The 18078-nt window shown below is 41.3% G+C and overlaps 1 protein-coding gene and 1 non-coding gene across 3 annotated transcripts; both read left to right on the top strand.

Moving 5' to 3' along the window:
- The first annotated feature begins 4 nt into the window (after positions 1 to 4).
- ap1g1 (adaptor related protein complex 1 subunit gamma 1) lies at positions 5 to 18000 on the top strand. Of its 2 annotated transcripts, none has more exons than XM_062561769.1 (23): positions 5 to 142; positions 5412 to 5615; positions 5731 to 5855; positions 6114 to 6255; positions 6391 to 6487; positions 7416 to 7492; positions 8984 to 9079; positions 9162 to 9242; positions 9349 to 9447; positions 9527 to 9582; positions 9675 to 9788; positions 10119 to 10259; positions 10641 to 10695; positions 10950 to 11072; positions 11182 to 11271; positions 11406 to 11530; positions 11657 to 11761; positions 11888 to 12029; positions 12598 to 12724; positions 12865 to 12963; positions 13147 to 13307; positions 13648 to 13746; positions 13898 to 18000. In XM_062561769.1, exons 2-23 carry the CDS (start codon positions 5415 to 5417, stop codon positions 13991 to 13993), a joined length of 2451 nt encoding a protein of 816 aa, XP_062417753.1. In that variant the 5' UTR covers positions 5 to 142; positions 5412 to 5414; the 3' UTR covers positions 13994 to 18000. The 2 variants fall into 2 exon arrangements, with proteins under 2 accessions (XP_062417753.1, XP_037344821.1); XM_037488924.2 differs by having other exon boundaries at positions 6 to 142; positions 13892 to 18000.
- On the top strand, positions 10481 to 10560 carry LOC119199796 (small nucleolar RNA SNORD71). The gene has a single exon (XR_005114967.1). It is a non-coding gene; the product is annotated as a small nucleolar RNA SNORD71 (small nucleolar RNA).
- Positions 18001 to 18078: the final 78 nt, after the last annotated feature.

The following is an 18078-nucleotide window of genomic DNA, read 5'->3' as shown; positions in this document are numbered from 1 at the left end:
CCTCTGGGATATGTCAGTGTAACCCTCCGCCTGCGGTAGATGTGCTGAGGCTGGAGTAGCCACCATTTTGCATGTCTGGTGTGTTCCTCCCTCCATTGCTAATAGAGACGATTCCAGTTATTTTCTGGCATCATTACGGCTGGTAAGTATGTCCCAAGAATAATATGTCGGAAGAAATGTCCGAAAATGGCTTTACGCGTGAGTGATAATCGGTGGTTTGTCGGTGTCTACGTTGACAACTCTCGGTGCGGCGCTGCATAGGAAGTCGCAGCCCTGAGTGCACCGGGGTTGTGCCTGTCAGCAGCTAAGTTAGCTAGCATGTTCGGGGTAGTCTTACAGCTGTAGCCTCGCTAACTACCTGCTGGGCTAAGGATGTGAAGCCCAACAGCCACTTGAGGCGGCGTGGCTGGCTATTACGTACAAAAAGTAATTGTGACAACTCGCACCACCAACTTTTTGTTTTACGTCTTCGCAGGCGGCTAACGTGCTAGCTTCGCTCCCATCGGCTTTTTAGTTCCGATTGTGTTCGAACTCGATCGCGGAGCAGCGAGCGAGTTGGTCAGGTAGCTAGCTAACGCCTCAGCAGACCCCGCTAGCTTGATCATTCAAATGCTTCAAGGAGGCCTAAACTGCACCATGTCCCGATCAATGGGCGATCCGATGCAGGTGTCATGCCGAGCCAGTAAAGGGCTGTCGGTTCAGTTCGGGTCACATTGTCGATTTCCGTTTCTTCTCAACCCTCACGAAACGACATGTCAGCCAAGGTGAAGCTACCGCTGTCGTGTCAAACTAGTACGTTGCCCTTTCAACTACCGTTGGTCTACTAGTGTTGGCTCTCCGTTAGCTTACTTTTGCTATGTGTGATTTTTGTTAGCCAGGTAACGTCACGCTTCTGACGTTTTGCCTCAAAAGCTTTAAAACTTAAAGCTGACTCTTAAATTAGACTAATTGTTAACACTGCAACAAAACAAGTGTTCCCACTATAGCGTGGACTCCTTGTCCCTCTATTGCCATACGTGTTTTATTTCTTTTAATAAGACGGTAACATTTAAGATACACTTCGTTTAAGAAAGCTCAAAGGTCGTCCGAGGAAAGCGAGTTAACGTATAGTCGACGTGTGGATAAACGTCAAAGAAGTCAGCTGTGAGTGAAGTCTGAAGTGATCAAATGAGTATGACGTAGAGTTATGACTGACTCCTATATGTTTTTGTCATGTCCTTTTTGGTAACTTCCCATGATTGGAAAAAGTACCATTTTTAAATATGTTAAGTAGTATAAACCAGAACCTGACTGGGCTGCAGTTGTCTGATATTAACCTTTGTTCAACTAATACCCAGGATTCAGCAAACCCCCATATTGCTCTTTGGCTGTTTAATAATTCAATCCCAAGACACAAACAATACAACACATTCCGCTTTTAAAAGACCGCTATGACCTTAATTAAATGTTAACCTTCAGCTTTGCCAACCCATTGATATCGTGACTTATTTTTTGTATCGTTATACTTGAGCATGTGAGTTAAGGAGAGGTTTATTTGCAGCAGCGTTTGCAACTCCAGCTATTCCCCCAGTGTCTACAAGTCAGCCTAAAATACACTGAATTAGTTTTCAGAAGTATCTCCAAAAAAGATTAGTTTTCATTATTTGATCTGTTTGCAATTATTGTTTTGATAATTTCAGTATCATCCCTTTTGATGTGTTGAACTATACTACTGTATAGTGACTGTCTCCACTGACTTGCACAACATCTCCTTGATGTTTCATGCACTGTTTCTCCCGAACTATAAACTCAGTCAGTGGTGGAGTAAGTACTCTGAGTGATTGCTTTAGTTGTTTTTCACCCTGCTTTTCAAGATTTGCAACCTAACATCCTCATAATTAACTTTTGGCTTAGGGTTAAAAACAAGCGAGCCTCTATCTTGGAAGTTTCTAGTACTACTTTGGAGTCGAAGTACGATGACTTGGGTGAAGGACCTGGAGCCTTGTTTACATTGCAATCTGCTAGTTTTTCCACTCCACTATACTGCATTTTGTTTTGGGTTTGAGATCTTTGGAGCAACAGCAGAGCTTCTGCTGGTTCAAACATTAAAATGCCAAGAATCCCAAGCCTATCTGTTGGTCTCGAGCTCAGTGTTGGATATGAGGGCTGTCTCATAAATGTGGTAGTGGACCTTGGTCCGAGGAAGAAAAAGGGAGCTGGCTGCAAAAGTGTTATTCCAAAGCTTCCCAATATTTGCCCATCAAACAATAGTCGGGCTGACTTCGAACAATCCCTCTTCACATTATCACAGTTGGATTCGAGTCTGTTTTGGGTGAGCTGTGAAACACGATGCTTCATATTCAAATACATGTCTCTTCCTCTACAAAAATGTACAAGACCCAACGTTTGTCAAAACATCCTCATGTCTGCGTTTCCACATTCTGCTTGTATGTGAAATAAGTATTTTATTTGTGTGTGTGTTTAAAAAAAAAAAAATGCTATGTCTTATTGTGTAGGGAAAATACTTTTCCCTGATTGTTCCTCTGCTTTCCTCAATCCGCATCTGCCTAAAACTCTTTTTTTTATAGTTTAGCTTTGCAACTCTCCCCTGCAAAACACGTCAGTGGTGAATATTGAGCTTTTGCTTTCACACGTCCCCTTCAACGGTAAAATTTAAAACCGTGTTTCATCTCCCAATACCCCTATTATGATGTCTCAGACTTTAGGTGGACTGCTCCCCCGTGGCACAAGGGAGGTGTGGCAATCCTTTTGCTTTATGCTGGTTGTCAGGCTCTGCAAGCTAATCTGGGCTTGTTCTCCAACTCTCGTGAGAGCGACGGCTTGTTGTGAACATTCAAAGGACATGCAAAGTGCGCCCGTAGGTGTGTTCATGAGATTGCACCAATAAATACACTTTGTGTTAGTCGGATGTTAGTCAGATTTTTAAACGGTTTGGAGCAATTTCAAGGTCACCCTGATATACTGTTCTTAAAAGGTGGCTACAAATGTGCCTACAAAGGTATTTCTTCCTTGAACGTCTTGGCGCAGGGCGTGGACCTGCACCCTTTTCTCATTGTCACTCTCGGGCAAGATATCCCACACACAGAGCCGTTTTGTCCGAGAAAAATCCGCCTGGGCTCTAATTACTTGTCCGTGGGATCACTGCCTTAATCTGTAATATGGCTACACAGCAGAACTGGGTTCTTTTTGTCTCTTGTAATGAGAAAGAGTAATGTTGACCCCCTCCTCTTTAACGCTGGTCTTTTGCCAGCATGACACTAATGGTAATGATATGACGCGTCATCTGATTGTAGAAGAATGTGCAGTTGTACAGCAACTTAAAGAATGAGGAACTGTTCCTGTAACTAGTAGAGGCTGTTTGCCCTCTTTAATGTGCAAACATTTGATTGTAAGGGAAAGGGTGTAATGAGTTATGGAGCCCAACTCAAGGTCCATTAAGCGCAGGTGATTTAAGCAGTGTTAAGACTGTGGATCAGTAGCTTTATTAAAGTGTGGCCTTGCCTCGCCCCCCTCCCCATCCCTCTTTGATCCCAGTGAATTCCTAGATTGCTAGACACCCCCCCCCCCCTCCATATGCAACAAAGGACGCACTCTTTCTCTCTATGTCTGGATCCTTATTTCCTTCAGTCGACTGGCATGGTTCCAAATAGTTTCATTCATTCTCTGCAGTGAAATTAATGACAAGAAATAGAAGGTGGACGCTGCGCTCTTCTATTTCAGATAGAAATATTTCACCCCCCACAGTACACAGGTCTGAAAAAAAACAGTCTGGAGCAGCAAGGTATTTAAACAAAGATCTGTTTACGGTTGATGTTGGGTTGATTTAAAGACACAGCGTAATCTAAAACTGCTCAGCTGATTTTTGGAGCAGGTGTCATGTGGGAACAGGAGCTGGAGTTGATTTTCCCTGAAAGGCTCTCGGGCAGTTCGCCAGCTCAGGACCTAGTAAAGTTTTCATACGTCTTATGGCCGAGCTCTGGTGGGAACAATGGCAGCAACAATCTCCAAGACAACGTAGAAACTGTTTCCAGAGCTGTCTTTGATGTTTTTCTTCCATTAAAATAAATCACAGGGGAGAAATCATTAGGCTAATAGATCTCCCCTTTGAAATTGTTTCTCTGATGCTTGGATGCCATCCAGGCAGAGGAACTACATGCCCAACTACACAACAAATGTGATAAAACACAATTAAGGAAGCCTGTAGAATTGGTATTTGTCTCAGGGTAAAGCATCATCTATTTGTTTGTCTGACATGTTTGTGATCACTGAACTCCTTTTATCTTTGATAAGAAAATCAAGAGTTTATGAACTTCTATTCAATGTAGTCTAATTTTTAAAAGAATGACCTGATTGGTGAGAAATGTTTTGTGTCAGAATAATCCCTTTCACTAGTTTGACACAGTTTTTTTTCAGGGTTTCAATGGTATCTGTGCAGGTCCTAATGGCTTTTTATGTTTCGGTCTACCAAAGGCCCCCTTCAGCAGTAGTTAGATGGAGGAAATGGATTTTCTCGACAGGCAATTACCATATTTTCTGTTGCTGTAACAGCTCAATTATGTACTGCATGCTGCTACCAGATAAAGGTTCCTTGATATGGGAGACAAAATGTAGCTCTTTAAGAGCTGAGAGGTCAGCATTAATATCTGCATGTACATTTACAGGTAAGACATGACAGCGCTACAGAGGATCTAAATGAGGCTGCACTCCCTTTTCTTATAAAAGAAACTACTCCTCCCACTTTATTCTTTATATTCTGTGAGAAAAACTAAAGCAGCCATGATTCATGCATTCATCACCCTGACAGTTTTAAAGAGGAAGTAAGCATATTAACACTTTGATCCGTTTTTTTGTTAATGGTAATTTTGTGTGTTTTGACATATCATCACAAGCTAATTTATTCTCTGTGCTAAGCATGTACTCATGAATATTTAAACATCTTCCTGTTGCTTAATGCGTATGCGCTCTCAGAAGCTTCTCCACTGGGGAATGTAATTTCACCTCCTCTTTTTCTCTTGCATACGATCTAAAAGCATTATCCATTTCATGGTTCATCATATATTTTGTCAAAGGTTTCCTGAGAAAAACTAAATGCTTTTCTAAAAAACAAAATGTAAGCTTTTTTTCATTTTTATTTTTTCATTTTTATTAGTTTGAATCTTAAGTTTTACATGCACATAGGAAACCAGCGAATGTGTTTACATGCACTGCAATGACTTCATACCTCAAAACAATTCACATGCAGCTGGTCAGCAATGGCCCACAATTATACATTTGGACCAAGACTTGCTATTTTATGCTTCTCCGTGAAAATATGCTGCAATTGTATTAATCCTCAAATTTTCCTCATTAGAAGATCTGCTTGTTTGTTCTAGTCTGAGTGCTAATCTGTTTAATATCTTAATGTCTTCTAGAGAATGCCAGCTCCGATCAGACTGCGGGAGCTGATCCGGACGATCCGGACGGCACGGACCCAGGCAGAGGAGCGTGAGATGATCCAGAAAGAGTGTGCTGCTATACGCTCGTCCTTCAGAGAGGAAGACAACACATACCGTTGCAGAAATGTGGCAAAGTTACTTTATATGCACATGTTGGGCTACCCGGCACACTTTGGGCAGGTATGTTTGGTGACAGGGTTTTTACTGGTTAATAGAGGAAGCGTCTTTCTTTGTTTTATTTTTGTACTACCATTGATGGTTAAAAAGCTTTCACCCTTGGCGACTGGTTTTCCAGCTGGAGTGCCTGAAGCTGATTGCGTCCCAGAAGTTCACCGATAAACGAATAGGTTATTTGGGAGCTATGCTGCTGTTGGACGAGAGACAGGACGTCCACCTACTAATGACAAATTGCATTAAGAAGTAAGTGGAGGCAAAAATGTCAGTGGACATAGTAGATATGTTGCTTGTGTCATCTTATTTTTATTTTTTTATTCACACAACCCACGGTATCTCAATAAAAGAGGAAATTCAAGACTTATGCTTTCAAGAATCAGGGGTTGTCAATTTGGATCAACAGAAATCAACCTTAGCAGCTACTGGAACATCATACCCAAAATGATGTATGTATCTACATATTTGTGTGTCCATGACTCATTCCGCTCTGTTTTCCCAACACAGTGACTTGAATCACAGCACACAATACGTCCAGGGCCTGGCCTTGTGCACATTGGGTTGCATGGGCTCCTCAGAAATGTGTCGTGATCTCGCTGGTGAGGTAGAGAAGCTGCTCAAAACATCCAACTCCTACTTGAGGAAAAAAGTGAGCATGTTTCGTTTTTTATGTTTATATCAATACTTTTTCAAATCTGTGGTTGACTGTTCAAGAATGGAAGTGAATTATTGTCTTCATTGGGACATTATTGTTTCAACGCTACGTCCAAATATTTGTTGACAGGCAGCGTTGTGTGCAGTCCATGTCATCAGGAAGGTTCCAGAACTTATGGAAATGTTCCTTCCAGCCACAAAAAACCTGCTGAGTGAGAAGAACCACGGTGAGTGTTAAGTGTGCTCTCCTCATCAACGCTGACGTCTTCCTATTTCCTGCCACTTTGCTCAGTGTGACGACCGTCATTGGCGCTGAGGCTTATGAGTACCCCACTGAGGGGATATGCAGTGTGTCACAGGAGAAGACTTGAAATAACTTGATCCTCTTTGACACTGCAGCAAGGCAGTAGTGATGGCTTTAAATAAAACCGATTGGAAAATGTAATTGTTTGCTGTTTTTGTAGATTTTTTTTTTGTCCAATGTCCAAACAATTAAAACATTAAAAGGAAGACTGTGTGAGAACAGGATTCTTAAATGTGCACCAATATTGTGAGGAAAAAAAAACCTAACATAGCTGCAGTCACTTGGATGATTAGGTTTAAACATTGTAACATTCAAATCAAGTCAAAAGGAAATGCTTGTACTCTGATATAATCTGAGAGATTAGTCCTATGTTCCCTAGTACATCATATTTTTGGTCATCTGACTTGGGCGACGAGAGCAGAGCACAGCGCATATTGGTGCTTATTTGTAATGTGTGTAAATCTAATTTCAATAGACCGTTAAGCTCTTGACTGTCTTTTGCCACATGGAGTACACAGATGTTGTGAAAGGGTAATGCCTAAATATTTCGTTTTGGTCAGTGTTGTGTTGCCGTAACGGAGCCAGTTGGTTCATTTCAATGAGACAGGGACACTAGAGGGACTGCTCTGGCAACGGAAGTTGTTGCGGTCATGAAAAGCATTCAGTCATGGATGTATTATTCAAACAAGCCACTGGTGAATTGATTTTTATTCTGTAATTTGTATCGGAAGTAGTTGCGCCCACTTACAAAGTTCTTTGACGTTTTTTGAGATCTGACAGCCCTGCGACAAATGTATGATGTAGGGAACAAACTCTGATCTCCAATATGAACTTTGCCTTTGTTTCCCCAGGTGTTCTCCATACATCCGTTGTCCTCCTCACTGAGATGTGTGAAAGAAGCCCCGACATGCTGGCCCACTTCAGAAAGGTAAAAACACCCTCTCTCCCATCAGGGATCTTGAAATAGATACTTAGTCATTTGTTTTTAGCTCACGTCACATTTCATTCTCCTTTAGCGTGCACATTTCCTTTCAGGGATAGCTAAGCTTAGACAAACATGCGCGACAGGTTTGCTCTACATTCAAAGTATGTCTCGATCTTTTATCTCCTTTCACTGTCTTTTCCCTGTGTATTTCAACTGCTGCTGTACCTCTTCTTCTCTAGGTGTAAAACTGCGCCAGAAGCGTCCCCCCCCCCCCCCTTTCCCCTCCCCATGCTCACGATCTAAACATTATTTTAAGCTTTCTGAAAGTGAATGATTTCCAGTTTCCCCTCCCTAACATCTACCTCATATTTTTTCTGTCATTTGTCTTTGTTACAATTCCTGCATTGTTAGAATGAGAAGGTAAGAGTACATTCTGATCTCATAGCTGGTGCATGCTGTAAATAGTAATCACTCGTCACACTCACCTCAGACGTAATGTTGTGTTTTGATTTTATAATTTTAATTTGTACAGTGATCATTACAATGTCAGTGTTTTAAAAAAATTATGAATTCTTATGGTCCATTTGTCAGACATATTTATCACAATTGTTATTTTTGCTGAATGTGTAACTCATTTGATCACACTTTAATTTAAGAGCAGTTGGTGGGTGTGTTCACGTCGCAAGGTTGTCATCGGGAACAGATGACTTCCACTGTGTCTGCGTCACTGTTGGCGGGTAGCTTTTGGGGTCTTAGTACCCAAGCCTGGCATTTTGGGTTGGGTGTTATACCGACAGGAGAGGAGATGATATGTGTTTATTTATCCTGTAAAACTAGCTGGTCTGAAACTTAAGAGAGAAGTTTAATAGGCCTTCTAACAACTCCAAGCCGGTTTTATTTACAAGCCAGTTTTTTTAGTTCTTGGGCTGAACACATTCCAACATGTGGATGTAACGAGGTGAAATGATGCCTAATCTTCTAATTTAAGGCTGAATAAGACTGCAGGCTATTTGTTTAAGGTTACAATTTAATAAGTTGTTTTCTTAGCCCTTGATTGAAATTACATTGGCTATTGTGGCGAGATGTTTCCTATCTTAATATAATTACATTATTTTATCTTAATTGAATTAAACCCTATTTGTATTATGTGTTTTTCAGAGGTTACAGAAGTGTGTATGAAGATTTAATTATTTTCTCAAAGCCAGATGTTCTAACCCAATATAGTTTTACGAGTTATGGTTTTGATTTCACAACTATACAATCCCTATAAAACATATTAATCCACCTCAATGAGAAAAAATCCCAAACCCCTTTCCTTTTTGGAATGGGTTTGTCTGGCTGCCACTGTCAATGAGAAATTACCAATTTTAACGGTTTGTTAAGAACGTTATATAAATGCTAAAGAGACAGTAGAACTTTTGAGAGATCTACTCAAAATACTATGACACGTCTCTTTTCTTTTTTTTTTTTGTTCTGTTGTTGGTCTTTTTGTAGCTGGTCCCTCAGTTGGTGAGAATCTTGAAGAACCTAATCATGTCTGGATACTCTCCTGAACATGATGTGTCCGGCATAAGCGACCCTTTCCTACAGGTAAATCATAATTTACCCGAGTTGACAAGGTGCGTCACACACGTCCACTGAGCTGATGGAAATGAACTGTTTCTCTCCTTAGGTGCGGATATTGAGACTACTGCGCATTCTAGGCAAGAGCGATGATGACTCCAGTGAAGCAATGAATGACATTCTTGCACAGGTAAGGAATAAAAGGGATTATTATATATATATTTTTTTTAACGCCAATATCTGGCTTTTGTTGGGTGAGTGTTATTTTGATAAATGTATGTCATTTGTACTTCCAGGTTGCAACAAATACAGAGACGAGTAAAAATGTAGGCAATGCAATTCTCTACGAGACTGTACTGACCATAATGGACATAAAGTCTGAAAGTGGACTGAGGGTGAGTCAATTTGAAATAACGGACTTTTTTTTTTTTTTTTTGGTTATTTCCTTGTGGCTCATTGTCTTTCATTTTACAGGTCTTGGCCATTAACATACTCGGTCGCTTCCTTTTAAACAATGACAAAAATATCAGGTAACCAATTTGCTTATTATGCTTCTCCTTGCACGCATTGATTCATCAGAAATGATTTTGTTCATATCTTTTAATTGAACCCGCCGTTCCAGATACGTGGCATTGACATCCCTACTAAAGACTGTACAGACGGACCACAATGCAGTGCAGCGGCATCGGAGCACCATTGTGGATTGTTTAAAAGACCTGGATGTGTCCATCAAGAGGTGATTCAAGGGATAGCTATGGAGTTTTGATATGTGCTTGTTTGAAGTAAAACAGAAATATTCATACCTTTATGGCCATTGAAGAAACTGTAGATAGTTCAGTGCCCCCATTTAAAGAGCCGATTTATTTAAATATAGCCGAGACCTAAACCGTTTTTCTACATTTTTGACGTACCCAACAGTCCATTACTTTGACCCTAATGTAGTGACTCCTGGTTGTTCCTTTTTAACTCGTGGCGTGTCGACCGTCACCTGCTGTAGTAATACGCTGACTCTGGATAATTACCTCGTGGCGTTTCTGACCTTTGTCTTCTTTTCATTGTCGAGTAGACGTGCGATGGAACTGAGCTTTGCCCTGGTGAACGGCAACAACATTAGAGGCATGATGAAAGAGCTGCTCTACTTCCTGGACTCCTGTGACCCAGAATTCAAAGCTGACTGTGCATCAGGAGTCTTTCTAGCTGCAGAGAAGTATGGAACCGACTTCACTACACATTACAACTGTGCTCAAATGCTTTGTGATCGTTAGATACACATCCTGTGTGACTATATTTTTTTCTTGGCACTTAAAGGTGCAGCTTGCTCGAACCTGAGAGTAGTAACCGTCTGTGTGAATTAAATAGACCAAATACCCGTTACGCCTGTGATGAACGTCAATCCAAACATTATTTTGCTTCACTATCGTTGACACCGATGTGCTGGAGGATGATAAATTGAGTGATCCATCGTCTGACAGACCATGATGATGCCATTTACTCTCTGACAGCATTTGTCTCCTGACTGTATAGAGGTTAGAACTTAAGGATTTGTCTTCAGTCGTGTGCTTGGACTAATCGGTATGTCATGTTACAGGTATGCCCCTTCGAAAAGATGGCACATAGACACCATTATGAGAGTCCTGACGACGGTACGTGTATCACAGAATCACTTCAGTGCCTCTAATGTCTTTGATGGTTGGGGGGAATTCATTCTTTGACTGTTCATTCTTTCATTATTATTATTATTAATACATCAAGAACTTTGATCTTCCAAATCTGATAATATTCCTATTCGATATTGTGAAATTCACTCAATGCTGCTTTAGTTTTTACTGGGGGAGGGGGAGAGGAATACATGACACTCGCCTGTCTTTGTGATGGACAACTCTGCTGATCCTCACAGGCAGGGAGCTATGTGCGAGACGATTCTGTTCCCAACCTCATCCAGCTCATCACAAACAGTGTGGAGATGCACGCCTACACAGTCCAGAGGCTCTACAAAGCACTGCTGGACGACATCTCACAGGTAGGAGCACTTCTGCTCTGGATTTGCGAGGCCTCAGTCTTTGACGCACACATTCACACCAGCTTAAGAATGCAACAAACTGGACCTTTTGTGTCGCTGTGTTGTGTAGCAACCTCTAGTGCAGGTGGCGTCCTGGTGCATAGGAGAGTACGGGGACCTGCTGGTATCTGGACAGTGTGAAGAGGAGGAGCCCATCCAGGTACACCTGGAAGAACCCCAGTCAAACCGCACATGCACAAATTGAAGACTCCAGCATGCACTAACCTCAAACCAGAGAGAAAACACTGGCTCATTAGAGGTTGTGTTCCTCCTTCTCTTCCTTCTTAATTAAAGGTAACTGAAGATGAAGTTCTAGACGTGCTGGAAGGCCTCCTGGTGTCCAACCTGTCTGCAGCTGTGACCCGGGGTTATTCCCTGACTGCCATCATGAAGCTGTCTACCCGCTTCAGCAGTGTGAAGTGAGTAATGGCCTGTTGCATTCAGCACTTTTACTTTAAAACTTAACAATCATTTGGGGTCTAAGGTAAAAAAAATCACGTCACTTTGCTCTTTTCTAACTTATAAAATGTAAAACTCTGTTCCAGCCGAATCAAGAAGGTGGTTTCGATATACGGCAGCAGCATCGACGTGGAGCTTCAGCAGAGGGCGGTGGAGTACAATGCGCTGTTTAAGAAATACGACCACATGAGGTAAACCTGTTTTACGCTCTACTATCAAATAATCACAACCTCATTGTATCCGTTTGTGGATCAGGAGGTTGAGGGTTGCGCGTCGCTTTTCTCCCTTGTCAATGCTCTCCTGCTCATTGACTTTAGGCCGGCTCTGCTAGAGCGAATGCCCATTATGGAGAAAAGTGCTTCTAACGGCCCCACAGAGATTGTACAGACCAATGGAGAGACGGAGCCCTCTGTTGTGGAATCAAAACACCCCCCACCTGTGAGCCAGCCGGCCAACCAGGTGGGACCACTTTTTATTACTTTGGTACTGACAAATTTGGGTCACTACATGAACAGTGAACAGAATTTTGAATGTTTAATGAGACATTTCAAAATACATTTTACATTACATGTCATTTTAGGCTCTATATATATATATATATATATATATATATTAATCCAAAGCGACTTCTATTGCATTATAACCCATGCGTTACATTTTGGCCTGGGGAGCAGTTAGGGGTTAGGTGTGTTGCTCAGGAACACAACTGGGATTTCGAACCATCAACCTGGAAACTCCCAGTGCATCACACTACTCTATGCGCCACCATTGCCTCTTTTTAATTGACAGTCCATTTTGTTAAAATCAGACTAAAGCACCTCTGGTAAATTTAGTGATTAGAGCTCATACGTTTGTCATGAGTTGTTCCGAATGACAAAAAGATTGATCGAAGACCGAAAATGACATTTTTGACTACCCGAGAGGGGGCAAGACCTAATAGTTATTTTTATTTTTTTCTGGTATAGTAGTTGTATGCACAGTTTTTGCAGGCATTTTATCATGTTCACGTGTCGTCCTTGTTGCCCAGGCTAACGATCTATTAGACCTGCTGGGTGGTAACGATGTGGTGCCAGTAATCCAGACCACGGTGCCCACCAAGCCGGCCTCCGCTGGAGGAGAGCTGCTCGATCTGCTGGGTGACCTCTCGCTAAGTGGTAAGACGCGCTCTAGTACCTGGAATAGACTCGCCATGAACGTGATGCACAACCTGCTCCTGTTGGGCAGTAATGTGTTGCTGACACCATATAGTTTTCCTATAGTCGAGCCCTTGTGTGTTGCTGTCGCCTCCTTCCAGGTGTCCCGACCCCTGCTCCCTCTGTGGCCACGTCCCAACCCTCTTTCCTCCTGGATGGCCTCTCCTCACAGCCCCTCTTTAATGACATTGCAGCTGCAGGTGAGAGTCTGTTGCTCCCCTTTAACCATCCACCTCCAAATATATAGTCTTTTGTGATATTTTCACTATTTATATATAATATCTATATAAAATCTCAAAGCACCTTTTCTTCTGAACCTGGATTGCCATGATATATTTGTAATGATATCTAATCCTTTTGATTGTTTTGTCCTCTCTCTATAGCTATTCCTCCCATGACTGCATACAACAAGAATGGACTGAAAATAGACTTCACATTTGAGAGAGCTAATCCCAATCCAAACGTCGCCGTCATCACCATCCATGCTTCCAACTCAACAGAGGCAGATATGACGGACTTTGTTTTTCAGGCTGCAGTACCAAAGGTAAGCAGGCCTAATCCAACACTGATAATAAAGTGGCTGTGTTTTAATTCATGATGCTCGTCACGACTGAGTGTTCTGTGTAGGCTTACAATGTGACTTTATTGTAGTCTACAGATGTATTAGCATACAATGCCACTAATGCAGAAATGTATATTTTATTTTAGGTATACAGTGTCTTGTTTTTTTGCTGACTAAGATGCCGTAAAAGCCACATATTTCTGTCTATTTGTTACCAGCGTTATTCTCAAATGTCTTCATGTTCATCAATATTTAGATATTTAAAGTTGTGATTGTTAACTGGGACCTGTTGCTCAATGCTGTGTCTCTATCTGTTGGTCAGACATTCCAGCTGCAGCTCCTCTCTCCGAGCAGTAACGTTGTCCCAGCACTCAACCAGGGAACCGTCACGCAGGTCATCCGAGTCCTTAACCCACAGAAGGTGAGTGTGTCCTTCACAAAAGTTTTGATTGTCTTTTGTCTTCTTTTTTTAAGCACACATTGCAGACATTTTAGACCTTTACAGTCTCTGATAATGTGCACAAGTTTCTTTTCTCATAAACATGATCATCCTCACAAAATTTCAGCAACAGCTTCGAATGAGGATCAAGCTGACGTACACCCTCAAAGGCTCGCCTGTGCAAGACCTGGCTGAGGTTAATAACTTCCCGCCTCAGTCCTGGCAGTGATGGGCTGTTGCTCCTAAAAGCCCCCGACCGAGAGAACTATGAAAACGATTTTCCTTTCCCCGCCCTGCTTTCTTCCTCCGGATCCCCCTTTGACGTCACTGCAGCCCGCCGCCCTCGAGTTGCATGGGAAGCAGAGCATCTATCACAGGAGAAAAATACCGATGTTACAAAGACCCTTTTGACTATTGACATCACCAGAATAATTGGGGAAACATATCAATCGCTGAACTTTTTTTTCTTCTTTTTTTTGGTTACCATTGTTATTGTTTTTTTTTGTGGATATTGGTACAATTTTCCACATAGTCCCTCACTCAGCACCATGATTACACACACCATCCCTGTGGCACATTGCTGCAACCCTCTTATTTGAATTTATAATTTAGCTAAAATCCAGTTGAAACACTTGCTCCACTGATATTCATGATTGGCTTTGTATTCAGATTTTTTTTATATGAGCCTTTAGTCCAATGATGGCAGCAGAAAATGCTTTGAAAGGTATATTTAGTACAATTGAAAAGATCTGGCTAAGACGTTTTTACCCACCACACATCCTGGGTGATACAACTTGTCAAATAGCTGTATTGATTTTGAATTACATTAGGACCACCGTTGCCCAAGCAAGGGTGAATTTCCTGTTCTGGTTGAAGTGCTTTTAATGCAAGGCTTGAATAGGACCTACTTTTGTTTTTACACAATGATAAACGCATTAGAACATCCAAGATGCCCGTTGGATCCCCTGAGGCTGGTTTCAGGTAACGAGCCCAAACTTCCCCACTCTCCTAAAATCATCTCATGGTTGTTAGATCTGTATAATAAATGCAACTGTTAATTGCCTACTTTAAGTTGGGGAGGTGCATTCATTACGACGAAATCCAGGCCAGACATTTTATAGCAAGCAAAGTTGATTGCATTTCTGTTGGAGATTAGTGTTTAAACTTTTCCTGCATCTGTGTCTGACTTGCAATTTAGATACATGTCAAGATTGGTTTAACCTAGTTGAACTTAGTCCCCATGCACATAAATGTAAAGGAAGCCTGTTATGAATGTAGTTACATGCACTGAATGCTTCCCCCCCCCCCATTCAAGTCTTCTTTCTTATGGCTGTCTCTTTAATGGGGATCTTCATCTTGTTGTCACTGTTTTTGTGAAAGTTTGTTTTTATTTCTGCAGTAATTTGACTTAATTATTTATGCCTGATCTCAAAGTGATGTGCCTTTCTGACCTGGCTGGATAAAAGCCCCTGAACTATTGAGTTCTGTATGAGCTTCGTTTGTAAGTCTGCTTGTGTACTTATTGTTTTCTAAATCTGAGTGAAATTACCCTGATAGATCTGAAGCTGTAAATCACATAATTCAATGACAGCCTTCTTTGCTTCTATTTCTCACAAGTTAATAATCAGTTATCCACCAATCATGGCAAAGCTGGATTTCCTGACTTGAGTCAAAAGTCCTAAAACATGGAAATCACAAATCCTAATAAGGCAGATAATAGACCTCTCAGAGGCTTCAACATTTTAAACCGGTACAAATGTCACACTGAAGTGAAATATACCAACGCACCCTGTCAGCAGGTGATTTCAGTGTGAGGTGCTGGGGCGGCTCCTTATGGCTGTTTGTGATTTCTCGGCTCCCGTCCTCTTCAAATCCGAATTCTTACCACGCCGTCGGACGGTGACAGTGAAACCTCAAACTCTGTCGTGGTGTTAGTTGCAGTTTATCGACGGCTCTGTTGGAGGGGGAGCATCTGCATGAGAGAAACTGGCGGTTAGTTTTCATCTCATTACTTAACTTGAGCTCAGCAGCGCCGCGATGCTGTGTTTAGATCCTCGGCGTCCCAATCAGGCTGTGTTCTTTTTTTCTTTTTTTTCACTATACTTCACTGTCTTCTAACTTATGTGACCAAATCGGAGAGACTATTAGCTTGGGACATATTGTTGAGCTATGATATGTGTATATGGAGAAAATTATTGCAGTTACCTTTTTTTCTGTTGGCAAATGCTGTATTGGCTTTTTCTGTATATATTGAGGGCTTTTACAATTTTGTCTCTTGTACTATCGTTCATCATTTTTTTAGATACCATTTTCTAAAAAGTCCAATTATTCACAATGTATATTGTCTAAATCGATCTAGTGAACATTAGTCTATAAAGACTCCTTGTATCATCACTCACGCATTGTAAAAGATATATGATCTGCTGACTGTACATTGTATATAGTTGTAAAACAAACAAAAGCTGGTCAAATTAAATAAAACCCACGTGAAGATGTAAAAGATTAGCTAGGAAGTATAATTGTATACATATGTACAAAAAAAGAACCCTAAAAGGATGCATTTGAGCTGCATTGGATTTACTATTGATCCTACTTCATTCACTGGATGTGTCATCTTTACTTCTACAAAGATGGTAGGCTACTGGTCGGGGTTCCTTTTGGGTGTTGAAGTGAGGGTTGATCTATCCTTACGGGTGTTGTCTAAATGATGAACTGAACTACTGAGGAAGCACAGTGCTGCACCGCAGCAGAAGTGGCGCCTTGCTCCGTCTGCTCATGTACCCATGCCCTCCTTCCAAGAGGAGGTGCAGGTTTTTTGCAATGACGCAACTCTTCCTTCTGGCCCCATTTGGTTTTGCTCTCTGCCCTCTTTGACGATTTGATCTATTAAACTCCTTTCAGCCTTCAACTTTGTTCTTGAAATGATGCCCTGTGGTCTTGGCGTGTTGGCTGTCAGGGTTGCCTGATTACCTTTCTTTGCTGCCATGTAGCAACTTTCCCAAACGGCATTATGTCTCAAGCAAGCACGTGCCACACTGGGAGATCTGTAACCTCAGTGTTTTCACCTTGCCTTCATGGTCAGTAAGTTTAAATTGAAATAGGTTTGTTTAGAGACTGCTAGACTGTCTTCACCTTATTTGCATGGCACGGCTTCTCTTTGTAGTCACTGATACAAACGGATCTGTACCCTTATTGTTTAAAATTATACTTAACATGGAAGGATATGATGAAGGAAGGCGTTCTTTTCTGTTGGGACCTTCTTTCATTTTGTGATCATGGATTGCTGCTTCACCGCCCCAAAACACACCTTGGAGCCGCCTGTGATATGTGATAATGACCACTAGGGGGAGCTGTGCAAAATGGAAGTTGCATTCATCAATTCCTGTTTTGTCTTATTCAAACAGTATGTATCCTTATCACATCTGGTCAGTTCTTTCATTGAACCTAAACTCATGCTGTTCTAAATGTTGGGAATGAAGCCAACATCAGTGCTTTGGACATTGGAACTTAAAAGGAAGAAGGGAAACTGAAACAAAGTGTGTGTGAGTGTGAGAGAGTGAGTGAGTGAGACGGAGAGATTGTGAGATGGAAGGAAAAAAATCAGGCTTGGAAGCGAGGGATGGCGTGCAATGTGTATTATCTAGACTGGACATCATTTTGGCTGCAAATTAATCTTTCAGATTTTGAGCTGCATGTGAAAACCAGTGTAAATAAGTTTATTGACCTGATACTCCTTTTGAAATGCAAGAAAAGTTCAATTAAAATCTGTCACACCACTGTTATGGGTCACTACTAATGTGTACTTTTTAGAGAGTTGTTCAGATAGTGCTCAGATTATTGTTTTTTTGTTTGTTTTTTTGAGTGATGAAAGTGCACATCCATCATTTGGATTAGATTTGAAAAAATGTTTTTATTTGATTTAATTTGTCTGGCTGGATTCAGTGTGTCAAGGGCTTGGAAGAGAATCTGAATTCCCGTTCATGTTTCCTGTTTGATCTAAAAATGCATCCATTGTATTTTTGAAATTGGTTTGTAACCCCGAGGCCTGTCCTGACTCTAAAACCATACGGTGTCTGATTTGTTGGGGGAGGCATGAGGCTCTACTTTTCCGGTCAAGTTTACCATGTTGAACTGAATCTCAGCTCCTCGAGGTGAATGTGAATGTCAGACTGAAGGGACGAAATAATGATTAAAGATGAGAAGTTGTAAACTATTAAATGGGATATTTTCAATTTATGCTGTGTATATTCTTGTCTTTGGGTTGGAGAAAATGATCAAGCAAATAAAACGTCAAATAAAAATCTAGTTTGTTTT

This window comes from Pungitius pungitius, chromosome 4, assembly GCF_949316345.1.
Source record: "Pungitius pungitius chromosome 4, fPunPun2.1, whole genome shotgun sequence".
NCBI classification, from domain to species: Eukaryota; Metazoa; Chordata; class Actinopteri; order Perciformes; family Gasterosteidae; genus Pungitius; species Pungitius pungitius.
Note: the sequence above shows the minus strand (reverse complement) of the source record. Positions and strands in the feature narration are given on the sequence as shown.

What these genes read in the sequence shown, in the direction of transcription:
- ap1g1 (XM_037488924.2), top strand. Translation starts at nt 5,415, where the DNA reads ATGCCAGCTCCGATCAGACTGCGGGAGCTGATCCGGACGATCCGGACG. An exon ending in TAAGCGACCCTTTCCTACAG is followed by an intron (nt 9,080 to 9,161) that starts GTAAATCATAAT and finishes TTCTCTCCTTAG; the next exon opens with GTGCGGATATTGAGACTACT. An exon ending in GTCTTTCTAGCTGCAGAGAA is followed by an intron (nt 10,260 to 10,640) that starts GTATGGAACCGA and finishes GTCATGTTACAG; the next exon opens with GTATGCCCCTTCGAAAAGAT.